The sequence below is a fragment of the Nipponia nippon genome, unplaced genomic scaffold (assembly GCF_047370975.1).
Source record: "Nipponia nippon isolate SJK-2023a ecotype South Korea unplaced genomic scaffold, ASM4737097v1 scaffold_7, whole genome shotgun sequence".
NCBI classification, from domain to species: Eukaryota; Metazoa; Chordata; class Aves; order Pelecaniformes; family Threskiornithidae; genus Nipponia; species Nipponia nippon.
In genome coordinates, this window is record NW_028262391.1 from 30101195 (window position 1) to 30127634 (window position 26440).

The following is a 26440-nucleotide window of genomic DNA, read 5'->3' on the forward strand; positions in this document are numbered from 1 at the left end:
AAACTGCATTTATGAATCCAGGGTGTACGTTTAAACCACATTTATTAGAAGGAAGGAAATAATATAAGATGGTAAGGAATACCATTCATTAACTTTTTGTTTTCGTGGCTAAAACAAGAAGACCTTACAGCTCCGTACCTAGTTTTTAAGCTGCACACTAGAAAAGTAAAAAAAGTAATTGTCATCTTTTTCAGTACTTTATTAGTTCCTTCGATTTTGATTGGAACAAGTAACTCAAATGAAAACAGTCCCTGCCTCCCCACAAAAATGAGTACCTGGTAACAACAGATATATCAAACCCTGGTTTCACGTGCTCAGCCAAATACTGCTTGAATACTATTTCATTTTGATTACCTGAACATTTATCAATAACTTTCAGCTTCAATTATTTCAATTTTTCTTCTAATACTTTGTGAAGAAAACCGTATTTTAAATACATGTGTGTGTTTTATTCACTCTTAAATACTGACAGGTCCCAACTACAGGTTATTTTACTAAGACAACACGAAAAAGGGTTTGCAGCAAATTTAACAACCTATAGAGCATTGGATGCACAGCCTGTGACGTCAGGGGATTTGACTCTCTTGTACCAGGTCCTTCTCGCTGCTTCACACCGCCGCACTCTCTACCTGCCACTTACTGAAGATGACAATCCTGACTTCTTCCAGAATTTGGTCAAGAGCTACAGGAGTCAACCCAGCACACACATAAGGTTTGTGAAACTTCTTCCAATTTTCTACCCTAGTCACTGGCATGAACTTTCTTTTTAAAAAAAAAAAAACAAACAAAAACTTTTTTTCACACCTGAGGGAGCACGGTCCAGCTGCCAGCACACCGGAGGTCTCCCATTTGCAGCGAGAGCCTCCAGCACCTCCTGGCTCACCCCGAGGAAGCCGAACCCATCGTCAGACCTCATTTCCCATGCCCGCGGCCTGCACCGTCACTGCACTGGCACTGCACTGGCAGGGCAGCTCCCGGACGCTGGGAAGCACCTCCGTCAGATCAACACGAACATCCACATCAGCCCCGAGCCACAGCCGAGCAGCACTTCTTATTTCACGGTCACAGACTGAACTTTGGGAGTACACCGCCACCCTGAAAACAATTTTGTAATTTCTTCACAAATTTAGACAGTGTACATTTTCACCTTGAAAATGTACTACTTTTTTTTAAATATTGCACGTCACAGTATTTCTACGTAGCATTGAAATCCAGTTTACTCAATATGGTAGCTGCAAAACAAAATACGAATTTCTGAGCTATTTTAAGTTACATTATTGCACTGCATATTGGGCATAATTTTTTGTTTTAAAAAAAACTTCTAAGACTCCCCCCCAAGATTTTTTGTCCTAAGAATTCAGTGGTTGATTTTGTTGTGGTGGTTTTTTTGCTTTGTTTTGTTTTAAAACAGAATCCACAGCCAGACAAATTATTCTAGAAATGGAAGCCTCTGGCTCATTTAATTAAGGTTAGCTTTAAAACCTGTGATCATTTAAAGGTTCAAGCAGTGTTAAAGCACTTCACTGCCAAGTGAACCACCTCCACCCAACAAACATGCTTTTCCAGAGTGGCTAGACTTGCTGGATGCTTGAAAGTAGGAAAACAATAAATTTGTTGACATGGGAAAAGATCCCCAAGAGAGAGGGAATTACATGAACGAGATTGGGAAACGTATACTTAGGTAGATAGCATGTAGAGACAAAAAATGGTCCCAAGTTCCAAAAGTGCTCTCGTGCTGAAATACTTGGAGCACTCGAAATAAAACACATTGTGCTCAGAGAAAAACAAAACAGCACCACAGTTCAGCATTCAACCAACACATGGCCCGCAAGTGCTATACACAAACAGCACATGAAAGAACCACAAAAAATATTGGGCGTCGAGCAGAAATTCTCACTTTCATTACTTGGAGAGAAAAATACAAACATACACCCCCCCCAATACCTCTGCTTCATACACTGCTCTAGACTATCTGGGGAACAGGTAAGCCACCCAAATTAAAACCCTGGACCACATCATTGGAAAGAGTTTCACAGGACACTACTGCTTGACCATTTGGCACCAGAGTTGATGCTTGCTGATAATTAAAAGATTCGGACAACAGCAGCGACTGAAAACATGAAAAGCAGCTGCTTTGGGGTGGCTGATCCCAGGCAGCGACGAAGATCACAGCAATGGAAATGCCAGAAAACTGCAGTAACAGTGATGCTGTTTTTTTTGTTTTGTTTTGTTTTTTGTTTTGTTTTTGTTTTTTGTTTTGTTTTTTTTTACAACACGTACTACTTAAAATAATCTGCAAAGGGCCAAGCAATACCACACCAACAGCTTTCCTCAAACATCGAGCGCACACTCGAAAGGGCTCAGCCTTGTCAGCATGCTACAATAAGTATCTGCACTATTTTAAGCCTGTAAACAATTTGGTGGCTGAAATAACCAAGGACATATACAAGTGCCTAGTTACAAAAATGGCCTGCTGTCAAAATGGGCAGTATGCCATTAATAGCCATTCTCAAAAAAAGCCTTTTTCCACTTCAAGAAATTATGGTTCATAACAGAACATCTAAGCACCTACTTGGTTCATACAAGCTGTAAAACAGTATAATAAAGCTAGGAAACTATAAGTTTGATGATCTCAATTTCCACACACACACACACACACACCCCCCCCAAACTTTGCTACAAGACCCTAACCGCTGCACCTTCCTACACCCACTCCCTCTACCATGCCTGGCCACTTCATGCATTTATACTGTAGGTACTCTAGGAACTTGAACAGCATCATTTCAAATGCATGTATATGTATATAAATAAAACCTTATGTTTTTAAGTCATTTTAAACACAGACATTACTTTGCTTCCCTTTGTTCATAAAAAAAAATTACTAAAATTTCTAGTCTTTCTCCACTAATTATGCTTTTGCCTCAAAACCATCATCCACGCTCACATCAACCAGATTTGATCTGGGCTTTCCCTACGAGGTGTTACAGTACTCCAGGATGGCACACCACTTGAGGAAGTCTGCCTGAAAGAAACAGTTTAAAACATTAAGGAAATAAGACAATTATGAAAGATTCTTTACACAAATTAGGTGTTTTTACAGGAAAGGCCAAAACTATCTTTCATTTTGTGCAAAACTGAAATTGTACCAGCTGTCCTAACATCACTCCCCACTGTACTTTGAGCACAGTTTTGATACCATGGTGATGGGTTAATAAATACCTACAGGCCAGATTAGATAAGGCCAAAGCTTTGTTAACTTCGCCCTTTCCAGTAGAAGTCTTTCCTACACCTCTGGCTTCGGGCTAGCTGTCTGAGAAGTAGGCTGAGAGGCACAGTGACGCTCATCCTTCATGATTTTAATTGAAGCACATGTCGGACAGGTCTAACACAGAGTCTCTACAAAGTCCTCTTTCTTTTTTTAAACTAATATGGGTATTTTACCACTCCCATTTTGTGCTCAGGCTCCACCAAGTGCTGTGCCCAAGCCTTCTACCAGGGGCAGCTGGAGAAAACGAGCAGCACCTCAGGTAGCAGAGATGTCAAACACGTCAGCCCAGATCTCGCTGCTGAGAAAGCAGACCTGCAACTGAGCCTGCATCATTTCTCTTGCCTGAGCAGGGAAGAGGCATTAATACTTAAAATACTTCATATCCCGTTCCTCTGCCGTGAGGCTGGGAAGAAATGACTTCTTAAGTGATGTTTTCAAACCTGCTTTCACCATCACGAGAGCACTCCAAAATACATGCACGTGTGCAAAAACCAAGGACGGTGCTACAAACGTGTCAAAAAGGCATCACAAGTTCTACTACAAGTGAAAAGAGATTACTAAAGGGCAATATACTCCAATTTGGAGAGCCCGATTTTTGTTTCCCCTCCACGTTTCATATCTGTCGGTTTTGACCGCACAGCTCAGATCAGGGCAGCAGCGCATGCAGAAGCTGTTCAAAGACTTCCAGCAGTGTCTCTGGACTCACAATATAGACTACTTAGCAGCTCAATACTCTTTTTTTTTCCCCTTTCTTTTAAACTTCTTATTTTTATTCATAAATGACTCCTCTGTCAGACAGATGGGTCTTCCCCGCTCCATATCCAACATCACAATCTTAAAAAGTAAATCTTTTACAATAGGTATCTTCACCACAGCACAGTTTTTTAAATATTCAATTTATATGGTCTCCCTCTTACACAAGTAAGCAACGTTGCCCTTGCCAGAAATGTGTTTTGTTGCAAGGAGAAGCAGATGACACAGAGGTATGCTTTTGCAACCCTGTTTATTTAAATGCACATTCACAAGGCTTTGCTTCCTGGAACACAGCCGGGTACCAGGTGACGCCATCCTTGCTCAACATCAAGTCCATTTTTTCAGCAGGCACTAAACTAAAATTTAGCTGAACTGTCTCTTAGCACACTGCATTTCTGTAGCTTTCTTTAGCTGACTGAGGATTGTTTCTTGGTCTTTTTTTTCACCCGTTTCAGGCTCTATACATTCTACAGAATTATATATCTGTGGAACCAACTTTGAATGTCACCCACACCCAGAAGAGCCTTCCAGAGACCTACTTTTTTTTTTTCTTTTTTGAATACAGAGTTTCTTACCGTTATTTTGATAGAATGGCATAAGACTAATTTCAACTGATTTCCACTACCCTTCCTCACTAGATTATGAAAAATGAAATGAACACCTGCATTCTGCAGAAATGTTTAAGAAACTAGCAGTATTTCCTTTATTAGTGATGAAAACACATTATTGAAATTAGTAAGAAAGCTAATAGGTAACAGCTTTTTCTTTACAAGATTGTATGAGTTCGGAAGGCACCCAAAAGGAATTAAGTACAAGACTTGTACCACTGCACATATGCCAAGACCATTAAGTTATGCATTGGTTTATTTTATCAGCTCTCATCCAGATGGAACAATTACAGGCAGAAAGTTCTCAGTATGCTTACAATAAATTAAAGAGAGCTTAAAAAGAGTTCAGCTTTACACCAACTCAATGTTAAGCTAAGTAAATGCGTCTCATACTGTTCCTCAATTCACTCTTCTGAATCCATACAAGAGAAGTTTTTCATCCATGCATATCATGTGGTGAACCATACACACTATAGTATATCACAGCCGTACAAAGAACTCAATCTATTACATTCATATTTCAAGGACTGTGATACTACTTGATCACCATTTTATCGTACAGGAACATTCAGATTGTTTCTGCTTTGCTGCAGTATAGCTCAATTTTCTTTTCACATAATGGGACACCTAATGCCCAGAGAAATATAAAATACTAAATTGCTTTTATAATACAATTTAAGTTCACATCTTCCCTTAAAAAAAAGCCACACACACACTAAATGTCTGTCAATAAAATGGCTGCAGTTTTACCTTTCCCCACCCGATACCACATTCCTACATAGCATCAAAAAAGTCAAGCCCCCAAACACAAAATAACAGGTTTAAAAAAAAATATAGTAGAATCAAACAGCACACAAACTGCAAAGCTTCAATTACTTTCTTTTTAAAACCTATAATAACTTCAAATTTTAAATAGTGAATTACTAACTTTCTCTTCTGAGGTCAGACAAAAATAAGTCCTAAGGCAGCTTATTTGCCATATTTAGGAGAGTCAAACCAGAGCAATGACAAACATCTGGCTATGATTCTTTCTGGAATTTTGACTATTTCTTCCCGGCCAGGGAAGAAAAACACTGAGCTGACTAACACAGCATCTCGATTCCTTCAGCATAGTGCTTAATAGGATTCAGAATCAGCCTGTCCTCCCACTTCCCACATATTTAAGCTGTTAATACTTTTACAGCACAGAAGGAAAAAAGCCTTTATGAAAGGAAGGTCTAAGCAGATGAAGGCAGAGCAAGGGAGAGGCAGGACGGCAGCTTGTGTCAGAGCCTGGCTCCGCCAGAGAGCCGGCAGCAGACTGCCCCATCCTGCCGGAGAAGCCGCGGTGCCGAAACACTGGCTCAGGGTTTGCCACGGCCCACACTAAGGACGGCCTCTCTGAAAAATCATTTCAGAGTATGATTTTCAGTGCCCACAGCACGCTCTCCATTTTTAACAGACACACATTTCTTTCTTAAAACTGCTCAATAACAGCATTTTAAGCTGCATAATTTCTGCTTCAGGCCCAACAAAGTTCTTAGGGGTACTAATGCTACTGTAAAAAGTTACTCATAAGCAGCATTTTTCAGTGTGCACGAGCTGAAAACACTCTCTCCAAACCACAGGAAGTCACGTGGCGCTGTCAGATTGCCTCCTCCACTGCCCCAAAAGCCTCCCGCGGTCCCAGCCCAGCTCCTGATTTCACGGCCCCCAACTGTAGCGAGTACAGCCATGGGCTCTGACAGCTGGTCAGAAAAGGGCATCTGAAGACGTGCCGTTTTCATGACACCTTTTCAATTACGGATGCCTGCAAACTGCACAGAAACCAGAATGACTAAATACAGTTATTCTATTATATCCTAAACAGACGGATGGAAAGTAATTTTGCACTTTTAATAATGCAATTTTTAAATTTAAATAAACCAAGGAAGAGTCATATAGGTGGCCAGCAAAGACAGTATTACTATCAGACAGAGTAATCATCAAGTAGCTGTTTTCAACTTAGTATAGAATAAGCCACTTAAATTTTGTAGTCATACAATACTAAGTTTCACAGGGTATGTCAGTAAACTCCAAAATAGACATGAGCAGTGAGATAAAAATAAAAACCTAATAAAAAAATACGGGGGGTGGGGTGTAATCTTATTTGACTAGCCTGTTCTCATGAACGGCAGTGGAGTCAAGCGTTTCCCTCCCAGGCAGCCCACCGGTGTGAAAAGGAGAGGGACACACCACCCAGCGCCACAGGGTTGTGGAACATGCTCTGCCTTTCACGTACTTGGTAAGAAAATGAGAAAAGATACAACCACCTTCAAGAAACCGAGTCATGTACAAGGAAACAACAGGCCTGGTAGAAATACAGCAAATAGGAAAAATCCCGACAAAACGAAAAAGCATTTTCCCAAGGCCCAGCTTCACACTCCAAGGCACGAGAACACTTGTACTAGCCTGACCCACAGAGAAAGCCTTAAACAATAGTTAACTTCAGAGCATGGTAAGATGGCAGGACAAAACTGAAATCCTAACACAAGTTAGTTGAAATCTAGGGCAAATTCAAACCAACCTAAAGCTAACTCATACTTTAACATGTGAATAACACCAAGACTTACACTTTATTGAGAAGCAAGTTACTTCATTATATTTAAAAAAAAAAAAAAAAAAAAAAAAAACGGACTTTCGTGCTCAAAGCAACCCTATAAAGAGTAATGTGAAAGAAAAAAAAAAATCTAGTTTAAACTTTTCCCATTGAGTCAAACAGGCGGGCAGACTCACGTGGTTTTGCTGAGCGCTAAGAACTGTGCTATGATTTTATGATGACTATTACAGAATTCATTCTCCAGTAGGTGAAAATACAGAAAAATTCAACTATAATATAACACGTAAAGTATTTCTCACTCCCAAATCTTATTTTGCATTGAAGCCGAAGGAGAAGAGGAAGTACATGCAATTGAAGAGGTGCCAAGTTCTCCCCAAACAGAGTTTGGTAAACTTGACGCATAATAATCTAAACTTCTTTTTCTGGGGCACTTCCTCATGGCATAGAGCATAATTCATGTAAGAAAGCAAGCACACATATTTCCTACATAAGGAACAACATATATACCAAATACTAAATATCACATCATGGCAGCAATGCCATTAAATGTCTTATAAGCTAGAACAATGAGCAAACCGAGTCAGAGAGGCAGACCTTACAGTCTGCCTGTCTACAGACCTCCCAAAAAAGGTATTGCATCAGAGAAAGCAGCTGGAATATGTGGCAAGTCTGACTCCTTTCTTGTTGACTAAACCTGCTATTTCAGTTACCAGGATTTTAAGACAGCACCAGACTCTCACCTACCATCACTACCACTTTCTTCCAACTATGCCATGCAAAAAGACCCCTTGTTCCCTCTAATCCAGGCACACATGCTGTACGCCATGTCTTTGACAGCCCCTATGTCTGTCACTGTAATACACTCCACTTCCAACTCTACTACAAATCAACACAAAAGCTTTCAGCAAGTATACGTCACAACTTCCTATACCCTAAATTCCTATAGCCTAAGTTGTCCTTTGTTGCAGCACATTTTACCGTCTTCCATAACTCACACCAGACAAGTATAACTTCACCAAGTGGTCATTTTGGCAAATTAAACCCAGCCCAGGCCCTTCTACTTATAGAGTCTGCCATGTTTTTATGCTGATCAAAGGCCTCCAAGTTTAATCTCTTAAGAAAATCAGGAAAGCTGGCAGAACTTCTATTGTAAAACCTTGATTACTTTGAGGTGTGCCCATGGTCTGAATTAAATTGAATTTTCCAATCATTCATCTAGTAGTCTGCAAAAGCACCCATTTGGACAGACTCAGCTTGGAGGGAAGAGGACAAGTACGCTGTGATATGGCACATGCAAGGTTTGAACTGACTAAACAAACTGGCTGTAAAAAGGGAAAAAAACACAACTCATGAAAATAATTAATATTCCAGGCTAGCTTTGGATGGATATGTTTCATTCTCTTTTCTGTTTTGGGAGGGAAAGGAGAAACCATAAATATGCAATTTTCAGTTTTTTAAACTCCGGAACACATTTGAGTATTTCTCTATCCCCTAACATTCAAAAGATTCCCCAGAGAGAAGCTCTGCCCCACCATACTTTAAAGAATAGCTCCCTCTTACTAATTAACAAAATTGATATTTAGAAAGAAAAACTTACAGTACAGATGGTGAGAGCAGACAGAGACAGTGGATTTTAGACAAAAGGCAATGGACTGTAGCTATATTGAACTTTTAACACACTGTTCAAGATACAACAATAACACGAAGGAAAGACTGTCCTTTCCTGTTTTGTTCTTATCCCATCCATTATGCCACTTTGTCAGTCTCTTTTCTTGCTCTGTGGTGAGTTAAAAGAACTCAACTGACGGGGAAGAGCTACCAGACAAGAGTATCCACCGACACCTGCCAGGAGACAAGCAAGTGTTTTAAACGCATCTTGGAGAAAGGAGAGGATAACAAGGAAAAGTTGCATGGATTAAAACACTATTGTGGCTACTCTGTTTATCTCATGGTTAAAATTGTTGATGTGGCTCATTTTAGGCAGCTTCACTAGCGAGGCAGTACACAGGGCTCCTGCGTCAGCTTCCCTGCTGCGCTGCAAGAGAAGGCCCCTCTCCAGAAGCTGACAACTGTGCCTAGTCTGTCTCTTCCACTAGACACACCACTTTTCTCAGTAAAAAATTATTTGCCGTAGTTCTTAAAGACAGAAGGGAAAATGATTTGAAGAGGGAAAAAAAGGCCTTTTGCCGTAAGCTACATCTCCATTAGAAGGCAGTGCCAATAGCATCTGTGAGAAAGGCCTCAGTGTCCCACTGCACTGAAAAATTATTGCTGACCTGAATCAATAAACACAAACCCCATGAAGCAGGTAACGAAGACAACACCCCCTCTCGTTTCCACACCTAGTGAAAACAATTGCAAAAGCAAAGAGGAGTGGGCAAGCGGCACTGCAATCAGAGCCTCAGTCCCTCTAGGACAGCTGCTTAATCATGAAATGCTCTCTTTTTTTTTTTTTTTTTTTTAGAAAAAAGCAAACGTCTGTGCTAGCCCACACCACCTATTCACCTATTCAGCAAATGCAGCTGACTTTTCCTAATTCTTGCTCTCCCCAAGTGAAAAATTCAATTTTCCATCACAAACAGCAGTCAGCAGTTACTGCTATCCCACCAGTCCACCCAACAAATTAGGAGGTTACAATTTAATACCTCATCCCTGTTTGCTATCATTTGCTACCTCATTTAGACAAAAATGAAAGGAGATGTAGGCAGTGTATTAATATGATTCTAATGCTACATATGCTGACTATGGACCTTTTTGTGCTCAGTGCTCTACAGATGAGCAAAGGATGACCCCTTCTCCTCACCACTTGTAACATCAGGCAAAAGTTTCTCAGTTGCTCAGTTCCGACTGACCTCATAAAGAAGAATAGTATGATATTAACTAACTACGGTCTTAGCACGCTAGTAGCTCAAATTCGGGTGTTTCTGTGGAGGTCTTAACCAGAGAGAGCTTTCCAGGTAAAAAGAGAAAACTAAGATAGTTCCTAATTATAGGAAACCTCTCGTCATGATGGGAAAAAACAACAACAACAAGAAAGGTACTGCCTTGTGGCCCAGTTAGGGGACAGAGCCAAGTACCTTCTTGCAGGAGTCTACAGGTAGGGTCCTGAAGGAAACTGAAAGCAGAGGTAAGCAACCTACATTTGAAGATACAAAGAGAGGGAGCCAATGGAGCGATGCACAAAACGGTTAGGCAGTAGCAGCTGCTAGGAACAACGACCGAGCAGGTTGACACTTACTGCAACACATGAAATGGGTACCTATGCAGCAAGACTGGAGAGGCTAAAGCCAAAGAAAAGACGATCACAACAATGAAGGTGTGAAATGAGGTGGCCCTGGGTGGGATGAGTTTTAGCTGTTCAGTTAAACAGTACCATCCTAGAGATCGTACGGCACGCCTGCAGGAGATGGCCTGCTACAGGAAATAAAAGAATCAGAGGTGAATGGAAACTACATTATTGGTCAGACAGGTAAGACTGGAGTATGACTCACAAAAAATAGCGTGAGTGAGGAATTTATGTTTTTTACATGTGAAGCTTGATGTTGACACATAAATATCAAAACCAAGTTTCATCAGGCAAAGGTCAATTTTATTTAGAGCCAAGAGACAGTCAAGAGGTGAGACATCGTAAAGGACTGAGCCACAGCTGAATTTGTGTTTGGTGGAAAGACTAGTAAGAAAGTGCTGTAGGATAAGACAAGGCGGTAAGGATGGAGCTAAACTGGACCTGCCAGAGAGAAATGAAGATAACTGGAAGGATATACAGTCAAGACTGTTCCAGCAGGCAAAGGAGAACCAGGTCAAGACAGTTTCAAAAAACAAGATATTGTGAAAGTAGTGAACCGTACTGAGCACAGACGAGAACCAAGGACAAGCTAGCGCAGAGCTCCAGGATGGGGCTGCAGGGCCACCCAAGCATCATCGAGCCTGAAGGTGAAAAAGGATTCCGAGGTTGTCAGAGGTGAGCGCAGTCAAAGGATTTCCCTTCAGCAGTAGATCAAAAACAATAAAGCAGGCTTTGTGTCCGAAAGAGCCAGATAAGAGTTATAAAGTAAGATGAAGAGGGTAAGGTTACTGAGGAAAGTGGATAATTTGCATGAGAAGAGCAGACAGAGTTGGTACAAATATGGCAAGGAAGAAAAGGAAAGCATCTATGCTAACCTACAGGAGATTTCTAGTCATTGACTTCATGTAATAATGCAGGAACTAGGAGTTATAAATTCTTTCTTGATTTTAACAGCTTATGGTAGACTTGCACCGATTTTCAAAATTACAAGGTTGAGAGGTTGCTTGTTTTTCTTTTTTTTGTTTTTCTTTTTTAGAATCAAAACACAAAAGCACCAATGTCTACACCAACTTAAAAAAAAAAAATTCACACTTCAAAAGAACCAAAGTCAGCAGGTGATTTTTTTTTTTTAAATTCTAACATAATTTAAAAAAAAAAAGACACTTTTGTGTTCTATGCAGTAAGTGAGGGATGGACAGGTTTGCTGTGTCCTCAGATGGGAGGATACAGGCACAGTATCAAACTTAACCAAAAAAAAAAAAAAAAAAGGTATTTAATGTTTGAAAGTTGAATAGCTGGACAGCAATCTGTAGAAGACATCCCCAAAAGCCACTATTTCTTTAGAGCTCCACAGACACCTTTTCACTCTATTTAGAAAAACCTGTTTAAGTCTATGCAACAAACTAAGCCTACGAGTGCTAATTATAAAGTCAATTTGATATTAATGCAGAATGTCTGACAGCTGAGTATCTTCACTAGAACAGAGCTGTTTTCTAACAACAGATCTTCAGACAAGCTAAAATTAAAGTCTGAGGTTAATGTTGAGAATGAAACAAGAATTTCAAGAACAAAAATTTTTTATTGTTTTGAAACAGAACCACCCCAATTTGAGCGTGGTTTGTATTTCTTAAGACAGATTTCCCCAACTGCTAAGCAAGCATACTTTTAAATACAAATTTTCAGAAACATTGCTACCCCTCTGGTCCCTCCCTCCCAAAGTGTGGCAACAAGCAAAAACTTTAAAATAGGAGCAAGTTTACTTGAAGAGGATACAAACCATTAAAATAATTAATAAAAAGTACTGACTAAAAAAAAGCCCTTCTGCTCTCCCAACTGCCAAATTGACAAAGCTGCATGTGGCTCAGGAAGCAAGAAGAGTTTGGCAGAAGATAGTTTGTGTTCCCCCAAAGCAAATAACAGTGAAAGCTTCTTGTTACAGTATGTGCTTGTATTTAAAGTCTGTTAAAAAAATAAAACATCTGTTATACTTAAAAGATTGTAAAAAACAGGGTGTGCTACTCATTTAATTACTTGTAAGTAGGTAAAATCCCTACAGGAATCTTTATTCAGGTATTGCCTCAAAACATCCCAGCTCTGTACAGTGGCACATCCTGCAAGCTTTACATTATCGGAGGCTAAGTGTACTTGAAATCAGGTTTAAATCTCTCTTACCTCAATGTCAAGTACTTCCACCGTGTTGTCCAGCATCTGTATTTTGATCGGTAGGTCCCGCTCATGTGTTTTGGCAGGCGATGACGCCATTGCAGTAGAGAGGTTCTGTCCCGGCTCTAAGGTACTCACTCCTGTGGTCTTCTGGACACCCAAACGAGAGCCAGGAGTCTGCAGGACTCTGTATGTTCCTTCTATCTCTCCCATCTTTCAACAGTGAGCAGAGTCTAAAGAAACCTGGAAGAAAATAGAAGATTACAGCCTTAAAGATAGTTTTCCACTGATATCCTATATGAAAATACTACCCACTGAAGCACAATCACACACAAAGTCCTTATTTAATGCTCTTCATCCTGCTATCAAAACCAATAACAAAGTCGATAGAACTCTGGTCAAACATCCAGCTGCTGGTAAGAAAAAATAGGTTGAAAAAAAAAAAAAACTACTCTAAAACATGGTTAGGAAATAGAATACTCAAATCTGTGCCCTCTGCCCTCCTTACACACTGCCATTTTAATTTCCGGTTAATTTTTCTGCCGATTTAGCTCCCTAAACCAGGTCACCACAAGCAGCATCAGCGCTGCTGACAGCACAAGAAAAGCCACCTGGAGCAGGGAGCAGAGGGTAAGGCAGGACTCTGCTTTTCATTGGTACCTAGCCATCCCATGGACTTTGCTACAATGTCAGACCACACCCCGTGATAACAGGAACAATTAACTTTCTTCATCCCCCAAAATGATGACTCATGCAAAACCGTAGCTACTCCAACCAATGCTGGCAGCTCAGAGCCTTCGTAACAGATTTCTGCCTCAGATAACAGTTCTTCACCTTATTAGCAAACCTGTGCTGTACCCAGATTAAGTCAGCGGGCAAAAATCTCAATTACAGAAATCTACACTAGTTCAAGTAGGCCCACTCCTACATCATGATCCTATTTTCATGGTTTGGTGGCAGTTGTTGCAGAGCAAATGTTTAATTTGACATGGGGAAAAAAAACCTGAATGCCTCTCCCCAGCTCTCCTGCACCACGGGAGCAGTGGCAATATCTGCAGGGGGATTGCAGCGGGGTCTACGTGAAGGCAAGGCACATGGGCTCAGGATGCAACAGGCCAAACAAAGCCACTGCCCCACGCTCACCACTGGCACAAAGTATTTGGCAGCAACGTGCAAGGCACTCAGCAGAAACGCACATGGAAACCAACAGGCTCCTTAATGCTTTTGGTTGCATTTCCCAAATACCATGCTACGTCTGAACAATTGAAAGTATGTGGATACTGACGCTGGGACAGCCTTCGCATGGCCACCACACTACAAAAAATTCAATTAAGTGTTAGATTATTGTTTCGTAATAAATGTGTTTTGTCTAAAAAGGAGAGAGGCAGATCATGAAAACATTGCTTTGTCCCTCTACGCTTTGAGTATGTAGGCAGTCCGCTCCGTGGAGTTAAATGAGCCAGCCTTACATGTCATTAAAAATTAGTGGGAGGTTTTAGGTTTAAATCCTTGCACACATAGAGATTGGTCAAATGTATTCCTGGATTGCAGACCAGTGAGTTTCAACATTTTCTTTTTTTTTTTTCTTTTTTTCTTTCTATACTTGCAGACTCCTGTACAGATGAACTTATCACAGGAGAGGAAACAGAGGCCTCTTACCTAATTATGCCTACCACAAGGCTCATTTGGTTTAGTGGTCTCTCAGAGCCCTTCTGAGTGCTGCAGAGTCCTGCTGAAGCAGCACGGCTTGAGACCACCACAGAGATGCCTCCAGCCTCCCAGCTGATGACACACATGACAAGAAAGCATGAGAAGGATGATCTCAACCTTAAAAGCATGCATACACTGCCCAGTGCCAGACCCACCAGTTTTATGTCACAAATCAGCAGAAAGTTTCTTTCTCAGACTGTTTTGTGCATATCCTTTCACTGAACTTCCTAGTTTGTGTGGCTACACAGCCAAGGAGAAAAACTTCTAGGTCACAGATTTCAAACCACCACCACAACCAAAAATCAGCAGAGACAGCTGCCCAGATGACACCTCTAACTGCTAATCTGAAGAGAAACCATAGCTCGGTGTCATCTATATCCCCTTGATGCTGTGTCCCCTATAGCTTAACCATATGGTAAGATTTTGTTACTGCCATTCAGAAGCTTACAAGCAACTGAAGTTGCCTAGAATCAGTTATACTCCTCATGAGGCTATTTATTAGACAACCGCTCTTAAAATTAGCACTCCATGAACACATTCATCCCGTTCTGAATAAACAGCCACTGGAAGGGACAGAGACAGCAGTTACTGAAAAAGGAAAAAGATGTGAGCGGTGACAGTTGAGGCAGTACACAGAGTAGCCCCGCAGCAGAGAGGCTTCAGCAGCCACCCCTCCAGCTGAAGCCAGCCGGTTCCCAAAGGCAAGGCAGGCAGGCCACCCAACTGCAGACTAAACGAGGAGCTCCTGGGTACTTTTACTAGCTTTGGTTACCAGCCAGGAGAGACCAAAGTCATCTCAAACAGAAACTGCAGATGTCAAAGTCCTTCCTCACAGGTGTTAACAGGAAAAGCGAACTCAATGGGGCTTGGCCTTGCATCTTGCTGATGACATATTCCTAAAAATATTTACCACTAGACTAGTCCCCAGCCAGCATATATTCAGATTTTTAAGGTCTAACAAGCACCTAGGCAGAAAACACAATGTGCAGAAGCAAGGCACATTTCCCTAGAAAAGCAGTTCCCTGCCCACTGCATGACAGTTGTGAGCATCTTCCCACACCACATCCAGCGCCCTCCCAGTGCATGCTACTAATGCCATTAGAATTATTAAAAACCCCCGAATAGCCTGGCCTGCTCCAACTGCCTCAAAAAAACAAAAGTGTGAGGAGTATTAACCAAGCCAAGCACTAGTTCCAGTTTTACCACTAACTATAGTTACATATCATGTTTTATGTAAGCTAACTACATATGACGTTTCTTAACAAAAAAACATTGTGCCATGATTTAGGAAGCGTTTCAGCTAAAGGGGCTGTCTAAATGAACGGTGGAGGAAAATGAAAGACTGAAGCATGGGACAGGCTGCAAGCACCGGGAAGAACAAGAGGCTCCATGGGCAGAGCAGAGAAAGCATCCAACAGCACTGAGAGCCTCCCACCCAGGCGAGACAGAACAAGGTCTCATCTACCTCCTCACCAATGCAAAACTAAAATGCAACGTCACTGCAGTATTAGCAGTTCTAAGAAAAAAATCTTCCCTGCATTCACCCACCCTGAACTTCTTTGCATTGAGTGCTTATCCTGATGATTTCCTATAAACAGGGACCAGGCACCAAAGCTAAATCAGCTCCCTGAAGCACAGTGATAGAATGACTACCACTCTCAGCCCCAAGTGAGTCTGAAGGAGCAGCTGGGAATAAAAATTACAAAATTTAGGTTGCTATGTACTTTTTGTTGCCTTTCTGAAATAACTTCAAAGTCGCAATGAATTTTATCTTCTACGTGGATAGAACAAACTTATTTTTCAGAAGCAAGACAGCATTTTTCATCTAGCAGCAAATCTGAAAAGGCAGCTTACACCTGAAGATATGCCCGCACAAGATACCAAGGGCTTTCAAAGGAACTCCTCCGAGTACTGTGTCTTTTGATCAGTGACAGAGTCACTACAATGCTTCATCCCTTGCCTATGCAGAAGGCTGGTCTGAAGTAACACCAGTTTCCCAGCTCCCCGGTGTGAGCAGGATGATCTGTGCCTGCCACAGGAAAGGATCCCCACCATCTGCACAAGGAAGCACTCTCAGCAGGAGCTCTCAAATCAGGTCCCTTCAGTCCACCAGAAGCAAACTCTCCTCTTTTACCTTTTTCACTAGGCAATTCACCTATTAACAGCACTACATCAAGGTGGCACCAACTGATGCATCAGGAATCCAACAGCTGCAACGAAGAGGGATGAAGACTATGAGTGTCCAGCTGCGCCAGGAGAGACGCCTCGCCCTGAAACCCGGACCCCTTGCTCCCGTTACGACCAGCATCCCTCATCACGACCGCGAAAGGCGTCGCCCGGCTCTCTCCTGCAGCGGTGCACTGCTGCGGCCGGCAGCATCGTGTGCCGGACACCCCGCGCTTGCCTGGAAGGAGCTGGATGCGCCGGGAGGGTAGAGAAGGACCGCAGCTGGTCCGTGCCAGGTGAGTGGGGCTTCAGGACCGCTTCTTTAACTGATGACAGGGAATCAGTAGGGCGGCGCAGCACCACCACCTCCCACCCGCGGCGAGCCCCTCGCAGGGAGGCGGATGCAGAGGGGAGCGGCTGGGCCGGAGCGCAGGTGCTCAAGCGCTCCCAGTCCGAGAGGGAAGTGGCGAAGCCGCCCAGGCCAGGCCCCCGGCAGCAGGCCGGGGAAGGCGCTCCGGGCCCCCCGCCAGCCAGAGCCCCCCGTCCCCAGGGCTGGAGGAGGGAGGGCCGCAGACCCTCCGGCGGCGCGGGCCGGGCCCCCTCCCCGGCCGAGCTCCTACGCGAAAGCCTCCGCCCGGGGCCGCAGCGCAGGACAGCAGTCGCGGGCGGCGGAAGCGCCCGACGCGCAGGCGGGCCGAGCCGCGGGGCTGGCCGAGCCCAGCCGCCGGCCTGGGGCGCCGCTCGCCGGCAGCCCCGCTCCAGCGCCGGCCCGGGCAGCCGGGGCCCCCCTCAGCTCCCGCGGGGCCGGCTGTCAGGACGCACGGAGCCGGCCCGCGGGGAGCACCGCGCCGCGCCTCACCTCACCTCAGCGCCGAGGGCCGGGCCGGGCCGCGCGCCGTCCCGCCGCGCGCCGCCGCAGGAGCGCCGGCCCCGCGCAGCCCGCGTGCACAGGCTCAGCGCCGGCTCCGCCCCGCCCCGCCCCCCGCGTGCCGCCATTGGGCCACCGGGGCCTGTGCCGGGGCCTCGGGTTCCGGGGGCGGCGGCCCGCCCCGGCGCGGCCCTGTGCCGCCGGCAGCGGGGGGGCAGCCCGGAGCCCCGGGGGCAGCCCGGCTCTTCCTGCCGGCCGAGTCCCCCAGGGAATGTTGTCACCGGAAGAGAAATCGTGCCGTGGGTGCGGCGGTCCCAGGGGAGTCCAGGCCCCTGCACACGGAGCACGAGGAGAGGTGGAGACACGGAAGAGTGAGACCGATCCCGGCTTCCCAGCATCTTGCATGCAGGACGGCAGTGGCCTGCTCTTCCCTGCAACACTAATTCGTTCTGCCAAGCTCTTAGGATTATTAAAAAAAAAAAAAAAAAAAGGTAAAACCCGACGTGTGTTTTTCCAGCATGAGGAGGACCCTGGAGTTGAAAGCTTTAAAAGAATATTTATGTCAAATCCTTCCCTGCCGGAGCAGCAGAACAGTTAGCTCAGCCAGGGAGGCTATCCCTCACCCCTGCACTCCAAAAGAGAGACATAAAATCACACAGCCACACACACCGAGGCACCTGGAGCCGGCAGGCTCTGTCCAGGGGTGCAAACACTGACAAGTCCCCTTCGCCCAGGTGAATGCTGCTCTGGGGAACATAGCATTCCCTTAACCAGTCACTAAGATTCAGACAACAAACCTCAAATCTCACACATTTTGCTTTGAATAATGAACATTGCAGATCTTCATTTAGTTAACCTTCTTTTTCACAAGCAGACAAACTTTAGATAGGGATAGGAAGAGCCACAGCACTACAGAGTGGGAGAGAAGACAAGGGTGCTGCACCCACGTGCTGAGATCCAGCACAGAGGCATTGGTCACTGCCCGTTGCCAAAGGGGCTGAAGACTATCAGAACGCTCTCCTCCTCCTCGCTTCCCAACCAGCAAGCCGGTCGCTCAGTAGCACAGACAAGAACCAAATGCTGCAAGAAATTCAGCGCGGGATGAACAGAGCTCTGCCTGAACAGATATTTGCACCTTCCAGATTCTGAGTCTGCTCAAAAGCAGATGCCGAGGGTGACTGATAACAGGGTGGCCAGAAAAACAGCGCCTCCTGAAAAGGACTGCCTTTGGCAAACCCCGTGGTCACCCGGAGGGACCACAGCTCACTAGAGTCTGCTCTTCAAGACAAGAAGCAACAGAACTGAGAGAAATACTGGGATTTCTCTAGGAAAGGATTGATGGCCAATAGCACAAGAAATGCAAAGAGACGCCTTGTTTCTGAGAACTTGACCTTTTCACAACAATTTGAAAACCAACATATTAGCATAGCATATGACTTTTATATTAACAAAACACATAAATCATGCAGAACAGCCCTTTCAACCTGGAGCAGCTTCACCACTCTCACCCACAGAAAGAAGAAACTCACAAATTTAATGCGTAATTCCTGACTAGCAACATTCTCATCTCTTAAAAAGAAAAAAGACACAAGGTTTTAAAAATATGTCCCATTATTTCTTCTCCTTAAAAAGTGAAATGGAGCTGAAGAATCTCATGCATACAAAAAATTTTCGCAAGTTGCAAAAGTATACGCAGCATTTTAGATAACTCCATTCATAAAAACATTTGCGATTCCAATAAACTGAAGTGCTTTCATTACTGAAATTGATGTTTCAGTATCCTGTTTTGCCTACCATTTGCATTGCACTTCCATAGGCAATGAAAATGGAGTAGTTGATTTTATTTGCAGCTTAAGTGCTAATACAGTTTCACATCCTTTAAAGTGCAGACACTTCAGAGTAATCTTCATTTCAATCACTTGCTTTAACATCCAAAAAGAACACAACGATTTTCTTGTACAAAAAAGCAGCTGTTGCTAAGTTGGAGAACAAATCTGATGTGATCACTTTAAAAGCAGCATACGACAACAATCAGAGAGAGGAAGCACTAATTACAGATATAGTAAAGTCTTTAGAAGTGTCAACACCCTGCTGTTTATGCTTCCCTGTATATTGCTAACTTTTATTGCTCACACAAAACACACGTAATTTACTGCACTGAAACAATCCAGTAATGAAAAGGCACCAAAGGTTCTGCATGTTTAAGTGTCCACATACCCAGTACCTCTGTTTTACATGCAGCTCATTTCTAGCCTTTCGACCCACCACAGGCAAAAAAATTATTTTTCATCACAGCATGAGAAGTTTAGCAGCATGCACAAGTATTCCTCCGAGACCAGTTTACTTGCTATGAACTTAAACCTTAAGAAGTCTCTCCTTTTCATATATGCATTCCCAATCTTCACGGCAGACAATACCATCCATGCTGATGGTTCCTGGCAGCTATTGCTACCTAGATGCTAAAACCTTTCTATAACAGGTTTTCTTATATGTAAGAAAACTATAACATATAGTTTTCATATATACAAGTCACTATAACAGGTGACTTTTCCCTGTCAGAGAGGTCACCACCCATTTTCACATTTCTACCCAGGTGCTTAGGACCAGGCTATGAAGGGCCATGGCACCACCTGCCTTCTTCAGTTCCTTCCACCAAAAGCAGGGGAAGGGACAAGAATGGACAAGACTCCACTCTTACAAGCTAGAAGACGATGACAGCTCTGCCCTCTGTGCTGACTGAATCATGTGGCAGGGAATAGCCCGTGAACAGATGATGTGCTTCCTACTACCAAGCAAATAGGGTACAAATAGGAAGTGCCGTATCAAGCTGAACCTCTGTTCTACACACTCGGTCATTTACAAAAATGCTCAGCAACTGGAACACACAAAACATGCTTGAGACATGGTGTTTGGTGAATGTATTTGAAACCTAGAAGAGGGAATGGATGCTACAGTCAGTCCTGCATGTGTTATCTAACCCACTACACATGGAATCAGCAATATGTTCTTCACAGTTATCTGCAAAGACCTCTGAGTTTCTTAACTCCCATGAAGACAAACTTTCTGACCATCCAGGCAGTATGTCTGAATCCTTTACAGGAGGAGGAAATTTCGAGAACAAAGCTAGAAGAAGAATAATGCCATTACACATGGAAGTCAGCTGTCACTATTGGAAGGATGCAGTGTCAGTAAAAAGTACAATTTTATCCTTGTGAGATAAAAACTGATAATGAGGTGTAACTCATTCACTCAACTAATATTGCAGATAATCTACACCATGTTTTCCTCTTGGCCTAAGTGGGACAATTAGAATTACCCTTTTACTACACTATGATGTGATATCTTTCTTTACTCATGCTCTGGATGAGGGTGGAGGAACTCCTGCAAAGCAGACTTCATATCCAACCAAGAAAAACAGCAGCTGGAAAAGCTTTTTTCTGTTCAACTTCTTCATCATGGCAAAGAGAAACTCTGCAGACTGAAAAATTATACCTATTGGTAATTTTGTTAGCACATATTTTCCAAATACATACAACAAAGTTCTGTTTCTTAGAGGTCTCCTAGCTCATAATAACAACGCAAGCAATTCTAAAAAAAAAACTTACATTATGTCTCCCCTTCTGTCTATAGCAGAAGATAGGTATAGCTGAGAATGGAAATAGTTAAGATCATTTAAGCCAGCATTTTATACCATGTATGCCATGCTTCCCCACTTTAACTGGGCTGCACATCACCAGTTCACTTCTCTAGCATGTTATACTGGGACTCTGTAATGACAACATGTGTAGGCATGCCAAGGCTGAAGATGTGAAGATGAATTGGTATGGATTTCGTTGCGGGTAGGCCAATCAAAGCACCAGAATCCCGGGGGAACAGTTCACAGATCTTTGAATGCTACAGTTCACTGCTGTTGTCCTACTTTGGTTCTAGCTAGTGCAGTGCCTTGTACTACAATTCTCCCATCAATTACTACCTGGAGATATTCAACAATTCACTGTACACATCGTTAATCTAAGCCTAAGCATAGTGTCAGTTAGGACTAGCTGCAAGGGCTGATAGCTTTCTTCACAGGATGATCACTTTTCTTTCCCATCACCTTTGAGGACCTGGTGTCACAGTACGAGCTGTAGAGCACCTCAGAAGTCCACCAAAGGAAAAACTCTCATTTCCACAAATATGTTCATATCTTAGGTTGACTGTCATGACAATTAATGACTACCCTGGTCATATTCCTGATCTGAAAGTTTTTCATCCCAGAAGAGCTCAGTCAAGTACTTCGCAGTTTGTAATGGTCTGTGCAGCAGAACCAGACAGGAGACTAGTTGCCTTGTCTCACTGACCCATTCTCTGGATTGCCTTCCACATTGACTCAGACATCTTGGTAGAGACTGGGCTACATGGATTGCCAAATCATTCCTCAACCTGTTTATCACTGATAAGACAAGTTCTCTACCTAACAGCTCAGAATTGCATCAGACCACTTCTCAAATAGGAAAACCAAGCCAATTTCAGTGATTACAGCCAGGTGTTGTTCTGTACTCACAGCCCACTTGTACCCCAGATGGTAGGAGAATATGAAAAAAAGAGAGTGAAATAATAGAATTTGATCAATACACTGACTGTCATAAGCAAAGGGCAAAAGACTCAAGCGAAGGCAAACAGGAATTGCTGGATAACTGGAGATTTGACCCACATGATCAGCACAAAGAATTAATAACACAGACATACCTGTACATATCACTTTCCAGAATTACTTTCTTACACCAGATTCACTTACTGTTAAAATTGACCTGGAGGCTCAGGAGAAATACCATTCATCAACAGTAATGAATGAAGATATTTAAAAAACTGGCAGAATGCACCTTGTTCTACTGGCAGAGATAAAATGACAAAGGTACTCATCATTAGTCGCATCTTGCTAAACTACAGAAACTAATTTCCATACTACAGAAATTTGTAGACTCTTTGTGGGGGGGTTTCCACTTCCAATCTTAAATACTTCTGCCTCCCCCGCCCCAACCATGCCATAGCACTTCTCACAGGAATAATCCCTTGGGCTTTTCAGGTTGTTCCTCTTTGGGGCATTTTTTAGGAGCCCTTCTACGCACACTCTAGCTAGCAATTACATTGCCCTTTATAAAGGGCAAAGTACACTAGCCTCAGAGTATGACCTAGAATCACACTTTCAGTATTAACCAATTCATTAGAACAGGCATGGGCAGTTATGTACAGGAAAAAATTCTGCTAGTCTGCTAACAGAAAAAAATCAGTGGATGCACTCCTTTTTTGCAATCACCTATTTTGACTTTCATAATTGTGTCTGTATTTTAAGTTAGCTCTCATGGTGAAAGTGGCAATTACAACAAACAAATTAAGGCCAGCATACGTTCATATCTGCGTGCGCACACGCAGGCACTTGCTCTGCAACTTCTTTCAGTCTGATTAGTGTACTTGTCTAAACACGTTCTTCCTCCCCTGAAGGTTCAGACTATAGCCAGCAGCAGTTCTGAATCAACAGCACAGAAATCAAGAGCCTATACAAGCTACAAGCTGCAAAGAAATATGGCTGCTGAGCCAGATACACTGAAACAAAAGTCCAGGCGAAAACTGCCAACTATGCCACCTATTTTCTTAATCTATAGGTAGCCATAAAAGAACAGATGCAGTCCAATCACATATTGCCCCCATGTGGTAAATCCATCCTATTGCAGAAGAGCATAAATACCCCCAGAATTCCCCTAAATTTGCTTTAAAGTAAGATTTTTCGATAGCTCAGTTCTTTGACTCTAACAGCCTAAACGTCAAGCAGATATGAAACAGTTTTTCTACAGCTATGCAATTTATTTCTCTTTTTTACTTAACAAAACCTGCACGGTGAGGTTAATCGAGCACGTCTGAAGCAGCAGGGCCTAAAAAACCTCCCATATGACTGGGAGTGTCAGAAGGCTTCCCCCCTGCCTTTTTTTTTTTTAAATCTCATTGAGGTTCATCTAATTTCCCTACCCATAAAGTCAGGCTAGTATTTGTTACCTCAGAGGAGCTGCACAAGGGTTCAATCCAGTCACAACTTGTATGGTGCTTCGAAGATCTACATCAAAAACGTCTTAAGTGTTTGCGGGGAAAAAACAAGACACCACCAAACAGAAACCACCACTCCCCCAAAATCTGAAATTCTAACAAGGAAAAAAAGATCACCTCTTATTCACATACCAGTAAGCTTTAGTCAACACAACTACACAAAAGCCCAGTTAATAAGGGTGTATGCTTCAAAAAAAGAGTATCTTAAATATAAAGAAGAAAAAGACCTAGTCCTATTTCATAGACAGGATACTTCAGCACAAAAAGAAAAATTAAGGATCTACAAACACTTATCACAGATAACTGTGGCAATTATTTTACTGCCAAATAAACCCAACTTGAGGTTTTAAGTAACACTAACTGTGCTACCTTAAGTTACTTTCAAAAAATGAGGCAACCAAATGGTAGACTGCTAGCAAACCAGCGAACTGTTAGATTCCCCACTCTGCCCCCTAAACCAAACAAATTGTTCCAGCTGTTTGTGCCAGGAAACAGAGTACGTAACTCCCCACCGATGCCAAAGGCAGAAACCAAGCACAGCCCAGGGCTGCATACAGCTGCTACAGAATCATAGAATCGTTTAGGTTGGAAAAGACCTTTAAGATCATCAAATCCAACTGCTAACCCAGCACTGCCAAGTCCACCACTAAACCATGTCCCTAAGCACCACATCTACCCATCTTTTAAATACCTCCAGGGATGGGGACTCCACCACTTCCCTGGGCAGCCTGTTCCAGTTCCTGACTACCCTTTCAGTAAGGAAATTTTTCCTAATATCCAACCTAAACCTCCGCTGGTGCAGCTTAAGGCCATTTCCTCTTGTTCTATCGCTTGTTACTGGGGCGAAGAGACCGACCCCCACCTCACTACAACCTCCTTTCAGGTAGTTGTAGAGAGCAATAAGGTCTCCCCTCAGCCTCCTCTTCTCCAGGCTAAACAACCCCAGCTCCCTCAGCCGCTCCTCATAAGACTTGTGCTCTAGACCCTTCACCAACTTCGTTGCCCTTCTCTGGACACGCTCCAGCACCTCCATGTCCTTCTTGTAGTGAGGGGCCCAAAACTGAACACAGCACTCGAGGTGAGGCCTCACCAGTGCCAAGTACAGGGGGACGATCGCTTCCCCAGTCCTGCTGGCCACACATACTGCCATTCCTGCAACACTGTTTTTCTGTATTTCAAAGTAGATAAAGTAGGCAGCCTGAGACTATTTGCTGGGCATGAAAGGAAGAGTAAAACCAGTTTTCGTGCTCTGGGTACAAACTTCCCAAAGAGAGTGCTAGTCAGCAAGCTAACTGCTTCACTGAAATAGCACTGGAGAGCCAAACCACACGGTCTCTTCTGGGGGAAAAAGCTCTGAACTTGGAGCAAGTACCACTACAGGAACAGCTTGTCCTAGGTTTTAGGCTCTCCCTTACGGAAAAGCTTCTTAAAAGCAAAAATGAATCAAAAACATTAAAACAACAGGGGAATTGCAAATTACAAGGCACAGGAGTGGGCATGTTCTGAACAATGCATTTTACTGTCAATGCCTTTCCCTTTTTTTAATAAATATGCTGTTGAAGCAGCACAGTATCTGTTTTAATGAGTGTTTTGCATTAGCTCTCAGGGTGTGTTTATTTACTCATTCTATAGAATACACTGAGTTATCTTCACATAACTTGGGAGCTCCTCTGTTTCCTACATGGGAATTTTCCCATGAATTTTTGGCTTCTGCTTATAAAAATAAGGCAATTCCTTCTCTTTGCCCTACCAGCCTCTATTTGTTTCTCAATAAAAACCAGGAGGACAGTCAGCCTGAGGCACTTTAAGCACAATACTTCAACATAGTGAAGTTGCTAATGGCTGGCATGTTCTACAACTCAAGTATCTCTGACGTTCTGCCATAACTTCCTTTATGTGACTTATGCAGTTGAGCAGAAATTTGTATCTGGCAACTTGGACCCCCTCTTGGAACGCAGCCGTACCTTAAATCTGACACACCAAGCACTGGTTCCATCACCACAGAAGATATGTGCGAAGCTGAGGATCCAAGGAGGGCTGAGACTAGAGTATAAACAGTTAGTTGCATCAGTCCTATAAACCCATTTATACTGGGTTTCAAAGCGAGCAGGAATAAGCCCCAGGCTTGGCAGAGTTAGTAGCCCTCCCCATTCTTTTCCTATCAAGGAGCTCAGTCTTTCCCACAGCAATCAAAGCGCTGCACTTCTCGCTCTGTGGGACCTGTTTCTTACAACTGAACAGGCTGTCTGCAGGGCCGCCCCTGCTCTAGCCAGAGGTCGTTTCCAAAAAGCACATTGTTCTCTGAGATAGCTAGACACCTCCTCTGTCGTGCTAGATTTACAGGCTCTCATTACTGTGGGTGGAAGTGAGCTTCATTTGTCTACTGCATTTCAAGCACCGAAACTAAACTTGCAAACATACAGCTACATCAGAAGATCTTGCCTTGCTAAACGCTGTAGAAATTCCCCAACACACCTGAAACTTTGACACACCCTTACATGGCTATGAGCCAGACCCAGGCAATCCTGTCATGTCTGGGATGCACTGTCAACAAAGCCAGCCATCAAACCACTCCTTAGACAAACTTTTTTCTTCCTCCTCATTCTCCCTCCATTCCCAGTTTCTGGACTTGACCCAGAATTACACCAAATCTGACTTCACTGTACATGCTCTCACCTGGTTACTGTGACAACAGGCTGATTTCAGCATCATTCAGATCTTCATATCAAAGGACACACAAGCAGGTAACAGCAGAGAGCACAGGTGCTGTGCTCTGTAACAGTCTGCCTGTATGCTCTGGCAGCAGGGTGCCACACAGCAGCAAGCTAGCCCAGTAGGACACAGCTACAATACCAATGCTGCTCTAGCACAGGGAAAATACCTGCCTCACTGGTAAACCCGACTGCGTTCCCAGCCTTTTGCCTTCTGGGCTGTCCAAATGAATAGGATGTACTGCAGCCCA

General features: G+C 43.4%; 1 protein-coding gene across 5 annotated transcripts in view; it reads right to left on the reverse strand.

The window, feature by feature from the left end:
- The window catches only part of FARP2 (FERM, ARH/RhoGEF and pleckstrin domain protein 2), an 84182-nt gene extending 66694 nt beyond the window's left edge, over nucleotides 1-17488 (reverse strand). For 3 of the 5 annotated variants that reach the window (XR_015700293.1, XM_087738557.1, XM_087738554.1), the window contains exons 1-2: nucleotides 17397-17488; nucleotides 12666-12899 (exon numbers count right to left, since the gene is read on the reverse strand). Coding sequence is in view for 4 of the 5 variants with exons in the window: in XM_087738557.1 (XP_087594683.1) it covers nucleotides 12666-12869 (204 nt within the window). In the remaining variant the exon portion in view is untranslated. Of the gene's footprint in view, nucleotides 1-12665; nucleotides 12900-16770; nucleotides 17191-17391 lie in introns of those variants that run through there. The other 2 variants (XM_087738556.1, XM_087738555.1) reach the window with 2 other exon arrangements.
- Between the last annotated feature and the right edge of the window lie 8952 nt (nucleotides 17489-26440).